General features: G+C 40.0%; 1 protein-coding gene across 1 annotated transcript in view; it reads right to left on the reverse strand.

The window, feature by feature from the left end:
• Positions 1-1859: 1859 nt before the first annotated feature.
• Positions 1860-15545, reverse strand: part of KLB (klotho beta) — a 45608-nt gene continuing 31922 nt past the window's right edge. Inside the window, exons 2-5 of the mRNA XM_073608698.1 lie at positions 14188-14698; positions 11877-12145; positions 8036-9179; positions 1860-5961 (exon numbers count right to left, since the gene is read on the reverse strand). Of these exons, the coding sequence (XP_073464799.1) occupies positions 5555-5961; positions 8036-9179; positions 11877-12145; positions 14188-14698 (2331 nt within the window). The 3' untranslated portion in view covers positions 1860-5554. The remainder of the gene's footprint in view (positions 5962-8035; positions 9180-11876; positions 12146-14187; positions 14699-15545) is intronic.

Raw genomic sequence — 15545 nt, forward strand, 5'->3', positions numbered from 1 at the left:
TGTTTGCTACCATTTCCATTTCTTGTGCAAGGTAATATTATAATAAAGTTTTTCATATTGTAAAATAGGTCTGTGCAAGCATTAACCATCCCATAAAAGACCCTACATGCCAATACCAACAACAACACAAGGATTGCTGTGGCAATGAAAATAGAAATGCAATGAAATTTGAGAATGGACCATTAAACTTTAGTATGTGTATAAAACCCTGTATCCATATACAGTATCTCACAAAAGTGAGTACACCCCTCACATTTTTGTAAATATTTTATTATATCTTTTCATGTGACAACACTGAAGAAATGACACTTTGCTACAATGTAAAGTAGTGAGTGTACAGCTTGTATAACAGTGTAAAATAACTCATCACACAGCCATCAATGTCTAAACCACTGGCAACAAAAGTGAGTACACCCCTAAGTGAAAATGTTTAAATTGGGCCCAATTATCCATTTTCCCTCCCCATTGTCATGTGACTCGTTAGTGTTCTCAGGTGTGAATGGGAAGCAAGTGTGTTAAATTTGGTGTTATCGCTCTCACTCTCTCATACTGGTCACTGGAAGTTCAACATGGCACCTCATGGCAAAGAACTTTCTGAAGATCTGAAAAAAAGAATTGTTGCTTTACATAAAGATGGCCTAGGCCAGTGATGGCGAATCTTGGCACCCCATATGTTTTGGAACTGCATTTCCTATGATGCTCAACTACACTGCAGAGTGCTTGAGCATCATGGGTAGTGTAGTTCTAAAACATCTGGGGTGCCAAGGTTTGCCATCACTGGCCTAGGCTATAAGAAGATTGCCAAGACCCTGAAACTGAGCTGCAGCACAGTGGCCAAGACCACAGAGCGGTTTAACAGGACAGGTTCCACTCAGAACTCATATCCAGAGGTTGTCTTTGGGAAATAGACATATGAGTGCTGCCAACATTGCTGCAGAGGTTGAAGGGGTGGGGGGGGGTCAGCCTGTCAGTGCTCAGACCATACGCCGCACACTGCATCAAATTGGTTTGCATGGCTGTCGTCCCAGAAGGAAGCCTCTTCTAAAGATGATGCACAAGGTAGCCTGCAAACAGTTTGCTGAAGACAAGCAGACTAAGGACATGGATTACTGGAACCATGTCCTGTTGTCTGATGAGACCAAGATAAACTTATTTGGTTCAGATGGTGTCAAGCGTGTGTGATGGCAACCAGGTGAGGAGTACAAAGACAAGTGTGTCTTGCTTACAGTCAAGCATGGTGGTGGGAGTGTCATGGTCTGGGGCTGCATGAGTGCTGCCGGCACTGGGAAGCTACAGTTCATTGAGGGAACTATGAATGCCAACATGTACTGTGACATACTGAAGCAGAGCATGCTCCCCTCCCTTCGGAGACTGGGCTTCAGGGCAGTATTCCAACATGATAACGACCCCAAAGACACCTCCAAGATCACCATTGTCTTGCTAAAGAAGCTGAGGTAAAGGTGATTGACTGACCAAGCATATCTCCAGACCTAAACCCTATTGAGCATCTGTGGGGCAGCCTGAAACAGGAGGTGGAAGAGCGCAAGGTCTCTAACATCCACCAGCAATGTGATGTCTTCATGGAGTGGAAGGGGACTCCTGTGGCAGCCTGTGAAGCTCTGGTGAACTCCATGCCCAAGAGGGTTAAGGCAGTGCTGGAAAATAACGTTGGCCATACAAAATATTGACACTTTGGGTCCAATTTGGAAATATTCACTTAGGGGTGTACTCACTTTTGTTGCCAGCGGTTTAGATACTAATGGCTGTGTGTTGAGTTATTTTGAAGGGACAGCATATTTACACTGTCATACAAGCTGTACACTCACTACTTTACATTGTAGCAAAGTGTCATTTCCTCAGCGTTGTCACATGAAAAGATATAATAAAATATTTACAAAAATAGGAGGGGTGTACTCACTTTTGTGAGTTACTGTATAATCAAAAGATTGTACAATTCTACATTTGTATTACCTACTGCATCTATCTGTACTGTTTATTTGAATAATGACAATAAAAAGAACTGAATAAAAATGTAGTCAAACTGAGACTTATGTCTGGACTGAAGAAATCCTTCATTTTTAACATTAAAATAAAAATGTAGTCAAACTGAGACTTATGTCTGGACTGAAGAAATCCTTCATTTTTAACATTAAAATAAAAATGTAGTCAAACTGAGACTTATGTCGGGACTGAAGAAATCCTTCATTTTTAACACATTTCACATTTTTAAGAATAAATATATTTATTCTATATAAATAGAGTATATGGGATCTGCATCCTGGGATATTCTGTCCCCACATTGTAATTGCCCAGCTTTTCCAGTTATTTGGGAAATATAAGTTATTGCTGAACATTCCCATCTAGAAGTAAGGCTTCAGAATTCTATGAATGAGTTTGGAGTAGCCTTTCCACTGAACCCTAAAGTTTCTCCAAAAGGCTGCTGGGGGGCCCTTGAGCAATAAACCCTAGAGTTCCTCCATAAGTTGCTCGGAGTACCTTGAGTCTTAGATACATAACGACAGACACCGGTGATCATTTTAGCTATTTGTAAAAGGAACATTCTTCCCAATCAACATAAGGAGCATTCTTCCCACTTACCACCACGCTAATGTACTGTAAGCTGTGGATCAGCCATTCTCAACTAGGATTAGGTGGAACCCAAGGGTTCCTCTAGACACAGGTGTCAAACTGGTGGCCTGCCAGCCGTTGTGGAACTACAAGTCCCATGAGGCATTGCAAGGTTGAGCGTTACAAGCATGACTCCCACAGGCAAAGGCATGATGGGACTTGTAGTTCCGCAACAGCTGGAGGGCCACCAGTTTGACACCCCTACTCTAGAGGTTGGTAGGTAACGACACTTGAAAGAGCCAGTGGCATGACACCAATGATCTTTTTAGCTGTCTGCAAGGGTGGCATTTTCACTACCAGTGTAAAGGGAGGGGGGGCATTCTTCACACTAGCCACCAATGTATCTGGTATTTTTCCCACTTACCCCCGTGGACTAGTTTTGATCAGGGGTTCCTTGCGGTTAAAAGGCATGAGAAAGGCTGATGTAGATATAATAATTTTTGGAGGGGGTTACCTAAAACCAGAAAGTTATTTCAAGGGCTTCTCCATGTAAAAAAATGTAGAGAAAGTGTTTAGACTTAGCTCCATTTGGCTAATTCAATATAATGATGTTTTGCATTCAGGCAACCCAAACATGGCTCTTATGGATTACATTTTAAAACTGATCTTCATGTTTAATGTCCCTCCAAATAGTTCGTTTGGGCCAAGCTAACTAACAAGTGCGCTTGCTGAGTGCCCTGTATAAACTGTATGTAGCTTCAGCTACATATATATAAAAATATAATAGATTGTGAGAAGCCTACCTGCCCATGAATGACACCCATGCTATCAGACCTAATACTACTGACAAATACACAGTAAAAAAGTTTGTTTCCTTTTTTATAAAACATAAGAAACATTATTTATGTTAGGTTAGACAGAGATGTTCTGACATGTCGGAAATCACTTCCAAAAAATGGAGTGCTGGCTATCCTTTTGTAGACCTTAGCAGGCCTGCTTTTCACAGGTCAGGCTTTAGTCTGTTGCATCACTTGCAAATATTGGGGCATATATATTAATGATCAATGGATAGACAGTCGTTGTAACTGCTCTATTTTGAGTACTATGATAAGTATAATTGCTGAAAATTAAATAAGACAGAAACTGGTATGTCAGCCAAGTAATATTGCACATATATAATTGCCTTATTCAGCATTTCTTTATGTAACCTGGGATAAATAAAATCTTCATGCCAACATAGTCATCCAGTGTGCATTTCCAGCTGTCACTTAAAATGTAGTAAAAGCACATAAAGTAACTAAAACTGTCAGTTTTGTAAAATGTGAATATTTTAGTTTCAATGATAAATGCATGATCTATATGTAATAATACATTCTACAACTCTGACTGCACTAAATATGTTTCCAAACCATTTTTGATGCTGTGAAGCCTGTCTGACTATTTAAGTGTCATGCACACTGTTATTTTGTAAACGCTCTTTCTCCTGAAAGGAAAAAATCAGTGTTATAAACTCACCTAAGCTTAATTTTTTTCTCAAACCAGTTTAGGTGAGTTTAGCAGTGTTTGGCATTTGGAAGTTTATTTATTTCATTGGCCAGAATTTTAATTTATTCTGGCCATTGAAAGGAATAAATGCTGAGGTGCTAAATGCACCTAAAACGTAGGCGTGTTTAGCCATGTTTGCTGTTTTTATGCCCAAAAGCTCCTCTCCAGAACACGATTCTTCTTCATTCAGGAGAAAGAGCTTTGACTACCACTAAACTTTGCTGCTCCTAAATTCCTCTAAAAGCCTATGTGTGCACGGACACGGGCTTTTATTGAGGTGCATTCAAGGCTTTTACCCAAAAGGCCAAAAGCTCAAAAATGTCAGTTTAGAAGCAGCAGTGTGCATGAGGCCTTATTGATCATGTTTTCAAAAGTGATTTAGTAAATGTGCTACACAATATCTGCCCTGAAAAGCATAGTGTTTATGTGTCCTGACAGATTTATCTTGGGTAACATATTCTAGAGGATTTCATTTAATCCAAGCCAGTGAAGAAACGAAGCACAATGAATGAGTAAATACCTCTTTAAAATAAAATCAGTGATCTGATTTTTTATAATGCTTTGGAGTGGTCTCAATTTATCAATTTAGTTAAGCACAATATAAATTGTAAATAAAACGATATCATTAACATGACAATCTCTGTTAACTTTTCTGACAGCATGTCTTATACGAAACCAGCAAAAATGCCAACTAAACATTGAAGACAGATTGAAGATCTTATGAGGTCTACCACCACTGTCAACTGGCCATTACTGAATTCTGTTATGGTGGGGATGGATGAAATGGGGGCATACCATTGCCAGACAAGAACCTTTAAGCCCTTGACATACATAGAAACATGGAAGGGTAGATGAACTGGATTTTAGGAGAGATCTCCAAGATCTTTGAAACTTGCGAGCAAGTCCACCCAAAACTAATTTAAATGGGGCCTCACTTGCTCTTTAAACTGTTTTTTTTTTAGGAATGCAATTTGAGTCATGAAACACCTCTCCCACACACAGCTGTTTTAAACTGTTTGCCCTAGAAAACACTTGTGACTAGCTATTGCTCTAAACTGTTTGGTTTCAGTGGTAAGGAGCTGATTGGCTGGAATCCAGGTGGGGTGAACTGCGCAGTTACTGGCTCAGAAATAAAGTGTTATTTTATTGCTTGACATAGGAAAAACGTTTTTTTTTTTTTAACTACTGTAGGTAGCTTTTTGCATTTTTTAAATAAGGAAACAATATTACAACAGCAATGAATTTTATAAATTAGAATCCAAATAAGTCCTGCGTTTTGAAAAACTACACACACCTGTGCAGGCAAGGCATGTGCTAGACACAACATAGTCACTAGATGTGTCCCCAGTGTAAACATGCTCACATACACATGGGAGTTCATCGGTCTTCAGTGTTAGGAGAACAAATGGAGTGAACTGTAATAAAGAGTGTGCAATCTCTCTCAGCACTGGCTGAAACCACCTTTCTTTTTAATGAGCAAGCAGGCGTTGTGTTGGTGCTTGATTGTGTGCAGTTTTCTCCTCTTTTTCTTATATTTTCTTATTACTGTAACAGTTAACAAAAGAACTGAAGTGAAGAAAAGACAAAAGCTGAAGAAAATAAGGGGTTTTCTCTGCTGGACAAATGTACAGAAGTGACATGAGTCCTCTTCATTCGTTCTTCTGCATGGGTTCTCCACTTGGCCAGCTGGGAAGCCGTTTGCGGTAATGATTGTAGTGTATTTAGCTACAGAAGCCTTGGCTTTCATGTTGTAAATGGCAGAGCTATAGTAGCCATACTGTGGTTTTGTTTTATCGGTTAGTTTAAAAGCGTAGTATCCTTTGAGGTTGATGTTATCTTGTAGGTAGGCTGGAAGAGAAACCATCGATAAGAGGCAAAGTACAAGTTATAAGTTATTAATTTTTTCTGGCAATAACGCAGTTCAAATATTGTAAGATTGTAGTTGCCCATCTCATTTGGCACTTGGGAGAGTGAGTGGGAGATTTAAATATTTGGCGATACACTAAATTAATTATGAGGAATGGTTCTAATGGTTTAATATAAAGGTGTGAATTGCACAAGATACTGTCGTCATTTAACTAGATTTTCCATTCTGTCTGAATATTTGCTGAAACAATTAAGCAGTCCATGGCCATCACATGGCTGGACTGCGGGGTCATATCATCAGATCTGTACTGAGCAAATGATGCCTAAATTACCAAACCCTTTTCACCAAGTTATGCTTAAATTACTAGACTCCTCTTCCTCTCCCTCTGTTTAACATTTAGGTATGTCGTTAAATGTTATGAATAACTCTTTAAAGCGGAAATAAGGCCATCAGTTTAAATGTTTGCCAAAACAGTTATATTCAAGACATGCCGTGAATAATAACTGTCACAGTTTCTTGTATTTGCAACTTGACTGTCAAGCCATTAAATAGCTGGTTTCATAACTGATCGAATGTGCAAAGCCATGACAACTGCAGATCAAATGGAGGCTAAGTTGGCAGCTTCCTGTAAATGATAGAATGGTTTAGTTCCGCTTTGACATGTAATCAATTTTAAATAAAGGGTCAGTCCACATAAAGATTGTACTGAGTTTTGAATAGACACTGCTAATTTGAAATAATAATTTTCTGTTTTTTAAGATACTAATTCTATCCACCAAGAGCAGGGACAAGGTTTAATGGCATCCAAATCAAAAGTACACCCACCCCACAGATCATGCTACAACCTCTCGTGGAGTTGCGTGGCTAACACAGTTTGAAAAAGAATGTCTGCAGGCCCTGTGGTTGCCAAAATTTAGTTCCTGGATTCTACACTATGGTCAGTTTGGTCTAAATAAACATGATAAAACAAAGATGGGTTTTCATTAACATCACCATCTAGAAACAAACCCCTCAAAAGTATGAATTTTATTCTGTGACCTGTCTCTTTTGTAAAGGTGCTAAAACTATCTTTTTATTACAAAGCAAGGTGGCATTATTTCTAAATGAAATAGTGGCTTTTTTAACCATACGTCTACCAAGATACATTTTTTAAATGGCATATCAGACAAGTTGTGTACTATCTTTGCAGCTGTGAGCCTGGTACCTGGTTTTAGAGTTAGGGAAGGGCTTTCATGTGAAAGAATAATTTTATGGGGCTCTCAAAGGGGCATGTTTGGTATTTATTTACTCAATGCAACCCCATCTTTTATATCTTACCAAAAATTTGGATATGAAACTTAGTTTGCACTAAAATTAATTTTAGTGTATTTTTTTCCTGAAGAGATGTGTTTGATAAATAACTGCAAATATTGTGAGACATAAAAAATTGCAACTACCACCATTTTATTCTTTAGAGTCTCTGCTTTCAGAGAATATATACACTTTGTATATTTGGGAGTTTACACTAATAGCAATACTAATACTAGCAAACTAATATCTAGCAAAAATGCAGATCTTAACAAAGATTGAAAAAATGCATGTCCAGGTGTACATTGCAGGTCACCGTCACAACACATCAAATCATCCACATCCTGCCCTCCTGCAGTGAAGTATGCACAAGTCAAGAGAAGAGGAACTGGGAAGACCATGTTATATGGGCATGTGACATCATCAACAAACCTGGACACAGCCCAGAGCAGACACACCCCTCCCATCCCTCCTCCTGCTCCATGCCATCACAGAAATGTTGCTAAAATGGATTACCCTGCGGACCCTGATGCCATTATTATATCTGAAAAGAAATCGAGGCCCCATTCTTTTAACTGTGGATGAAATAGGGAACATTTTTTTCTGGGGCAGACCCTTAACATTGGAGACTGTCCTTGATAACTGTGGGCGCCTGGTCACCCTACTTTAGCATCAACAGAAAATGAAATATCTAAATTTTTGGAAGACTGATCCATTAATGGTTTACAGGTCATTTTGTACCATTCATGTATATTCTCACACACTTACCTTGTAACAACTGTTTGTTGTATTGTTGTAAATAATACATTCTAAGTTCATCATTGTCTGAAGCTTTGTCATCTATTCCATTTGCTGTAATATAAATGGGCAGGTTTCCATAATTCTTTTTTAACCAGTTTAATAGTCTTCTAATCCCATGTGGTGCTACTGCTAGCCCACTGGATGAAGTGAGACTTGTTACATCAGAAAGAAAGTAAACATCCCGGTCGGCATCAAACCTGCTGTCATTCTTTGGCTCATGGATCACCAGCCTGGTGGTAAAATGGTTTATGGCTAAAAAATCAGCAGAGCCTTTCACCAATTTCTTGTCATCTTCAGTAAAGTGGGGCAAGAAAGACCTGGATGTCCCCTTTTGGTTCTTAGAAAGGATGTATTGTCTCATGAGCAGCGGATAGTCACCAGAACCAAAGATTGGCTCAGCAATCCAGGCAATGTCAAACTGCAGAAAACGCTCAGCTGCTGCAGCGTGAGATTGGAGAAAAGGGTTGGCGGGCTCAGCCCAGTCAGTGTGCAGAGACAATGATATGTGGCCATGTTGGAGAGGCCTGTATTTCTTGTCATACAATCGCCATGCTGTGGCATGGGCTATAAGAGCGTTGTGCACAGCTTGGTAAGTCCTATTGCTACTGCCATGGTAATATTGGCTTAGCCGGTTTGGTTCATTGATTGTGATCCACTGCTTCACCAAGTCACCAAGTTCCTGGAAACATAGATTTGTGTAATTGACAAATGCTTGAACAATTGTCCTGTTTAACCACCCTCCATTTTCTAATAATGGCCCTGGAAGACTTAAAGAGCCATGAGTTGGGTAATAAAGTGTCAGCATGGTCTTGATTCCAAGCTTGGATGCCTCATCTATCATGCAGCGATAATACCTAAGGACTTCTCTGTTAACTGTGGACAGATCTCCTTTCGGCAGAATTAAAGACCAGTTGAGGGCAAATCTATAATGTGTGACTTTCATGTTGGTCAGCAGGGCAAGATGCTTTTTGATGGTGATAAAGTCAGTGCATTGAGGTAGACGAGTCTTTAGTTTCACTCCTTTTACTGCATGAAGGAAGCCATCACCTGTAATGTTCCACACATACAATCTACGATCTACAAATTGTGGTGAGGAGGGAGTCTGCTCTGCCTAGTGGGAAAAGAAAATATATATACAATTTATATTAATGGCACTGTAGCACCATATTTATAAAGGCATCTCAAGTAGTATATATACTGTGAAAAAAAATAGGCTTGTTAAATAAACATGTATATATTTTATCATTTATAAATATATAAAGGAGATAAGCAGGTTTGCCCATCACATGTACATATGGTGATTTATCTTACTATTACAGTGCTGCTTTATTATTCCTGTTCTTTTAGAAAGTTGTATAATGTCTTTCATCCTGTATGCCCAAATGTATTGAAACAGTGTTATTACTGGGTGGCTAATCTGTCAGAACCAAAGAGAATCTCCCTGGCAACCTGTGTATCCTACCTCTCCTCCATTCCAACACTGAAAACTCCATCAAAGTCTTTGGCAATCTCTTTTGGGATTGTCAATTGCCTGTGTCCTCCACTGCATGCTGTGGTTCCTTCCTTAGACCCTTACATTACTGTTGAGTCTTGTAATGACATAGGGGTTGGAGGAAGGAACCACAGCACACAACTAAACAATGCTAATGAGGTTCCCACATCCATTGCTAGTTTTTTTAAACATAGTTTTTCTTTCTCTTTTAGTGAACATCACTGCAGCACAGGACAATAGTGCTTCCCGAGGCTGCACGTGCCCATGCCTAGCAAGACCTAGTGAAGTTGTAGTGGGATGTTTAGTGTAGAGGATGTCCAGTGATGACATACTCGGTACTGGATCTTTTTGGTATTGTCATTTTTGGAAGAGCAGGAGGCCATAATTTAATAACAGATTTCACTGTAGCAGAATGAATGACAGTGGCAAAATCGGTAGCATTAAAGATGACCTTGTAGTGAAAAACAATGTCTGCTTATACTGTCCAGGCCCCCATTAGCAGATAGTAGATTCAAAATCTGTAAAGCATGACATCTCCATCTTTCCCTGTAGATTCCTGGGGGATGCAGAACAGGCTAAATCTCCTGAAAACATGCACCAGTCCATTGGAAAAGCGCTTTCTTGCAAAATTTCAGCTGTTCTGTATTCTTGGGCTTGGGCAGAAAGCAAAGGTAAGGTAAGTATTAAGCTAACTTTATTCTACGTTTTGGACATACTAACCCCTAGTGATTTATACAGGGAGCTTGCAGAGTTTACTTTAAGGAAATGGTAATACATGTTTATTTTTAAGCTGAGGTTTTAGAACCCTGGTGCCCAACCTGCAGCCCTTGGGCACATTTTGTGTGGTCCTTGGGGCCACTGCAAATACTAATCTGGGTTTCCCTTTTGCCCTGTTATAGCAATGATTTCTAGCAGCCTCATGTAAAATGTGCCCAGTCTATGACTGTCTTCTGAAGCATGTCCCCAGCCTCCAACAGCTCCTTTAGCATGTTCACAGTCTCTGACAGTCTCCTGCAGCATGTCGGCAGTCTCTGGCCATCTCTTATATCATGTCTGCAATCTCTGACCATATCTTGTATTATGCTTGCAGTCCATGACCATTTCTTGTATCATGCCTGGAATTTCTAAACATCTCTGACATCTTATGTCCAGAGTCTTTGACAATCTTTTGTATTGTTCCCATAGTCTTTGACTATATCCTGTTGTGTGTCTGCTGTCTCTGACAAATGAATAATCTCTGCTCCCCAGATCAACAAAGTGGACCTCCGCCAATTTAGATCGATTCTAACTTGTAATTGATTTGATCTCAGCAAGGGTGATCACAACATTGGTCTACAGACGTAATCTACAAGCATGTGTATTCAGTGGTATAATGGAAATATAAATTGACAAACTTTCAGTATAGTATATTTTTTTAGGTGTTCATCATTTACTGGATTTACAGAGATGTGTAAGCTTTGATGGTCTGATGCTTCTAGGAAAGGTCAATCAGTGTTCTTTTAAGATGAGCTAACCATAGACATTTGAGGGTGGTGGAGCTTGCAAGCATAATTCAACTGCTCAATTACTTTTCATAAAGCCCATCTCCAATTAAATGCATTTTTGGCTTAAAGATGACAGACAGACAGGGCCAGCCAAGGAGAGAATTTTAGGAACAGACAAAAATCAATAAATAAGTAAATAAATATGATCCATGTATGGCCAGTTTAAGCCTTACCTACTCTGCCCAGAAGGAATAACACTTAAGGCCAGACTATTGCTTTAAATAAATAGATAAAGATAATAGTTTAAACATACAGGCTCACCCAAGAACAACTGTGAGGTTTTTATAACTGCCTTTCTCCCCATTCTAATTCTCTCCCAAATTATAAAAAAGTGATAGCACAGAACAAAAGTAAACAGCAAAAAACAAAACTGACAGCAATTCTAACCCTTCCTGATTCTACCCAAATTAAAGCCTAAGTTTAGGAAAAAATGTTTTTAAAAATCATTACAAGGGACATGATTTACATTTAATCCAAAGGGTCCCTTCTGCCGGTGCCAGCTGTAATAGTTGAATTCCAAAGTTGCCCCCTCCCATACCCTGCAGCCGTAATCTTTCAGTGCAGTGGGGATTATTACCAGCTCTGGACTTGTGACAGACACTCATCAGGAATCCTGACTATGCCCGCCCTTTCAGGTCACCTTCTCCATCCACTGATGCTGTACTATAGCTTCCATGAATGAAAAGTGATCTTAGAAGTGTAGATATTGAAGTGGATAATGTTTATTGGACATATCATGAAACGCACATGGGTACAGAGTAGTGAAACATACCTTCAGTATAGAATCTGTTATTCCCCAGGAGTAGTCACATGGAAACTGTCCTTTGATTGGTGAATCAAGAGTAGCAGAAGGGAATCCATTCTGACTGATGACTTGCTTGTAATACAATGCAGAGGATTTGGGGGTAAGTGCTCTGTCCTTGTTGTTGAAGTCTACATAAAACAATCCACGCCTAATTTTATAGCCTTCTTGCCATTCAAAACTATCCATCAGAGACCATGCGGTATAACCAAAGATCTGTATGCCATCGTGTTTAATAGCTTTAAAAAAAAAGTAAAAGAGGAAGTATGTCAAAGATGCACCATAATATTTTCAGAAAATAATATACTGTATGCAATGTTAGGCAAACATCTTGAATAAGGTAGCTTTAGAATGATGTGACTGTCAATGGCTTAAGTCCCATGACTTTACACTATACCAGTCTCCTAGCGCCAGTATAAGGCTGCCTAGACAGCTGCCTTAAGACACCAGGATAGGGGGGTGGAAATATCAGACTTCTCAGATTCGGATTTTTAAAATACCTGTCTTCTGTTTTCTGCCACTGTGCACCCTCTCCCACGGGGAGCAGCATTGAGGTTTTGGTTTTCCTCGTCTGTCAGCTGCCACTGGCCGGTGGGGGGATGCAGGGAGTGCGTGGCCTCGCCCCCTCATTGCACACTGGTGTTTGGTGGTAGTTCGGCATGGCTTGGGTTTTTGGTGCTGTGTGGAGTCTTTCATTCTGTGCGCCATCACATTGTGGGTGCAGCGTGGGAGGTGTTGGGGCATCTGTGGTCAATGGGGGGATTTGGGGGATGGGTGGACCCGCATCCTCATTGTACGTGATGTTTGCGGGAAGTTGGTTGGGATTTTGGGTGCAACATTGCATCCTTCACTGCATCAGTGGAGTGTGGGGGTGGTTGCATTGTGTGTGTGTGTGTGTGTGGGGGGGTGCGCCTTTGCTCGTGTGCACAGGGTTTCTTGCACTGGCCCTTCCTCCTATTCAGGCACAGCTATCTTATTCACCAGCTGTATGAAGCTTGACTGGAGCAGACAAGTTGAACAACTGTCAGTGTACATGGAGACTTATGCTGGACATCAGAGTGGATATTTTCAGGCAATGACTAACTATATCAAGCAGCTTTAGATCAAAAACAGATTATGGCAGATTGTTTTACAGTTGTACTGAAATTTTAATGCTTTCATGTACACTGACTGCAGTTCTCTCCATAAGACCCAGTAAAACCAACTAGTGCATCTATTCAATTCCATACAGTAAACTGAATAGAGCACAGGTGGTGGCTTTACACTATGTCTTTGAAGATGGCCATGCAGAGCATAGAAGGAGGTAGGCTTGACCACTGAGTGCCAGGGTAGTACAAGTTCTGCATCAATGTCCTGCATATTTTTGGTATACATCTGGTGCTATAGTATTTTCATATAGTGGAAAGGGAGTTTTTTGTCTCATTGTATTTCAGACCTCTGAGCCAGATATTATATATTTTCACATAGGGGACCTAAATATATGTTTACCTACATAAAATATACCGTATTTATCGGCGTATAACATGCACATTCATTTTTAAGAGGGGAATTTCAGGAAAAAAACTTAAATTTTAAATAAGGAACTTTAAAGCAGAACAAGGGTCAGTGCCCATCTGCAGCCTCACCATTGCCATCAATGCAGCCTGATCAATGCCCATCTGCAGCCTCACAAGTGCCATCAACGCAGCCTCATCAGTCCACATCAATGTAGCCTCACCATTGCCATCAATGCAGCAGCCTCACCATTGCCATCAATGCAGCAGCCTCAACATTGCCATCAGTTCAGCTTGATCGATGCCCATCTGCAGCCTAAAAGGGACAAGAGCCGACAGATTACATACAATGAGAATCTCCTATGATAGACAGAACAGTGGTCCAGCGGCGGCCCAGGAGACAGGACTTCCTATTACAGAGGCCGCCAAGTAAACAGGAGATTCGCACTGTATGTAATCTGATAATCTGACGGCGCTCGTCCGGCCCCTCTCCCTGTCCCCTCCGAGGCACATAAAATTGAAGTATCGACGTATAACACGCACACGTTATTTGCACCCGATTTTCAGGGTGAAAAAGTGAGTGTTATACGCCAATAAATACAGTATGTAATCTAGCGCTCAGGTGTATAACTAAAACACATATAATATCCCCTAGCTGCTGGAACCCTTTATCCCCCTGGATAAAGACATAAATGCTGAAAAAATACCATCTATTTATAAATACAAGGGGTTTAACTAATTTATAAAGTGACTGTACTTTTTCTGCATGCAAGTATATATTTAACTACCTTGTAAGACATCGACTATAAACTTCTTCATGATGTATAGCGTAGTAGTGTCTTCAGTTCTGATATTGCTGTTTGAGAACCAGCCATTTTCCATGATCAAGATCCTGGGGCTATTATACTCAAGTTCAATCCAGTTCAATACCCCTCTCAGATAAAGGGAAACTCTAAGTGACTTGTTGTCATCAGTTGAGCGCTTAAAGTTATTTGGTCCAAAAGAGAACGCAAAGAAGTCTGCTGTGCCTTGAATGTAAGCTTTCTCAAGGGAAGAAAACTTGGGCAAAACAGAGCTATACTTTGTCTTCAGACTGTCGGGGTAATCGCCATCACCGTGAATAGGTTTGGCAAAGCTTCCAAGTACAGCTTCCATGGACTCTTGACACATATCAATAGATGAAGCATCAATGTTTTTATTTTCTGGTTCCAACCAGTGAGATCCTAGAGTCACAGACAAGTACCCCCTGTGCTTAGGGCGGAAGTTGGTATTATAAGTATGCCAAACCATAGCATGAGCCTGCAAAACAAAAAAAACAAAAAACAGGATGAAAGTGAGAAATGGACATTTACACTGTTAACCTAATTCTAATAAATACACAAACAGATGATATATTATATATATTGTTTTATTTTAAATCCTTAGAGACCTGAGATCAGTGCTGTGATATGGATATCCAGTGCCCAGGGTGAAGATGCCAAATTGCAAACACCCCATAATATACTTTGTTGTTGGAGTTGTTGGAGACCATTAGAGCTCTCTATTATTACAGCTCTTTTACAGATCAATGCTGACACATCTGAGCCCCCCTAAAAATTACTCAGCTGAGAGAGAAATATTGATCAATGAAGATCACAAGGAAAACCATAAAATATAAAAAGGGATTGCTGGCACATAAAAAGTAAGGCAGCGTAAAGCAACCAAACCATTTAAATACTAGAAACCAGTCTAAAGAATGTTTTCCTTCACTGGCCCTAGTAAACACTTAGGAAAGGAAAACACAACTACTATCAGCAGTGGCCCCAAAGGCCACACAGTAAGTGTCAAAGGACCCCATGCACCCCCTAGGCCACAGGTTTTGCATCAGGGATCTATAGGATGGACACAGTGTTATGCTCCCACCATGTGTGATGTGCATCCTCCACAAATGTTTTTTTTTTGCACATTGAATTAAAGTGGAACTGAAGCATAGCTCCCAACTATCCCTGATTTTGAGGGACTGTCCCTGATTTGTCCCTCTTTCCCCCTCATTTGTCTCTCATTTTGGTCTGATCTATATAATTGTATATAAAATGCACTTTTTATCTTTCAAAATGTGTTTCCCAGTGCTAAACCTTTCATTCAAATTCTAATTTTTTGCATTTGT

This window comes from Aquarana catesbeiana, linkage group LG01 (assembly GCF_042186555.1).
Source record: "Aquarana catesbeiana isolate 2022-GZ linkage group LG01, ASM4218655v1, whole genome shotgun sequence".
Lineage (NCBI taxonomy): Eukaryota > Metazoa > Chordata > Amphibia > Anura > Ranidae > Aquarana > Aquarana catesbeiana.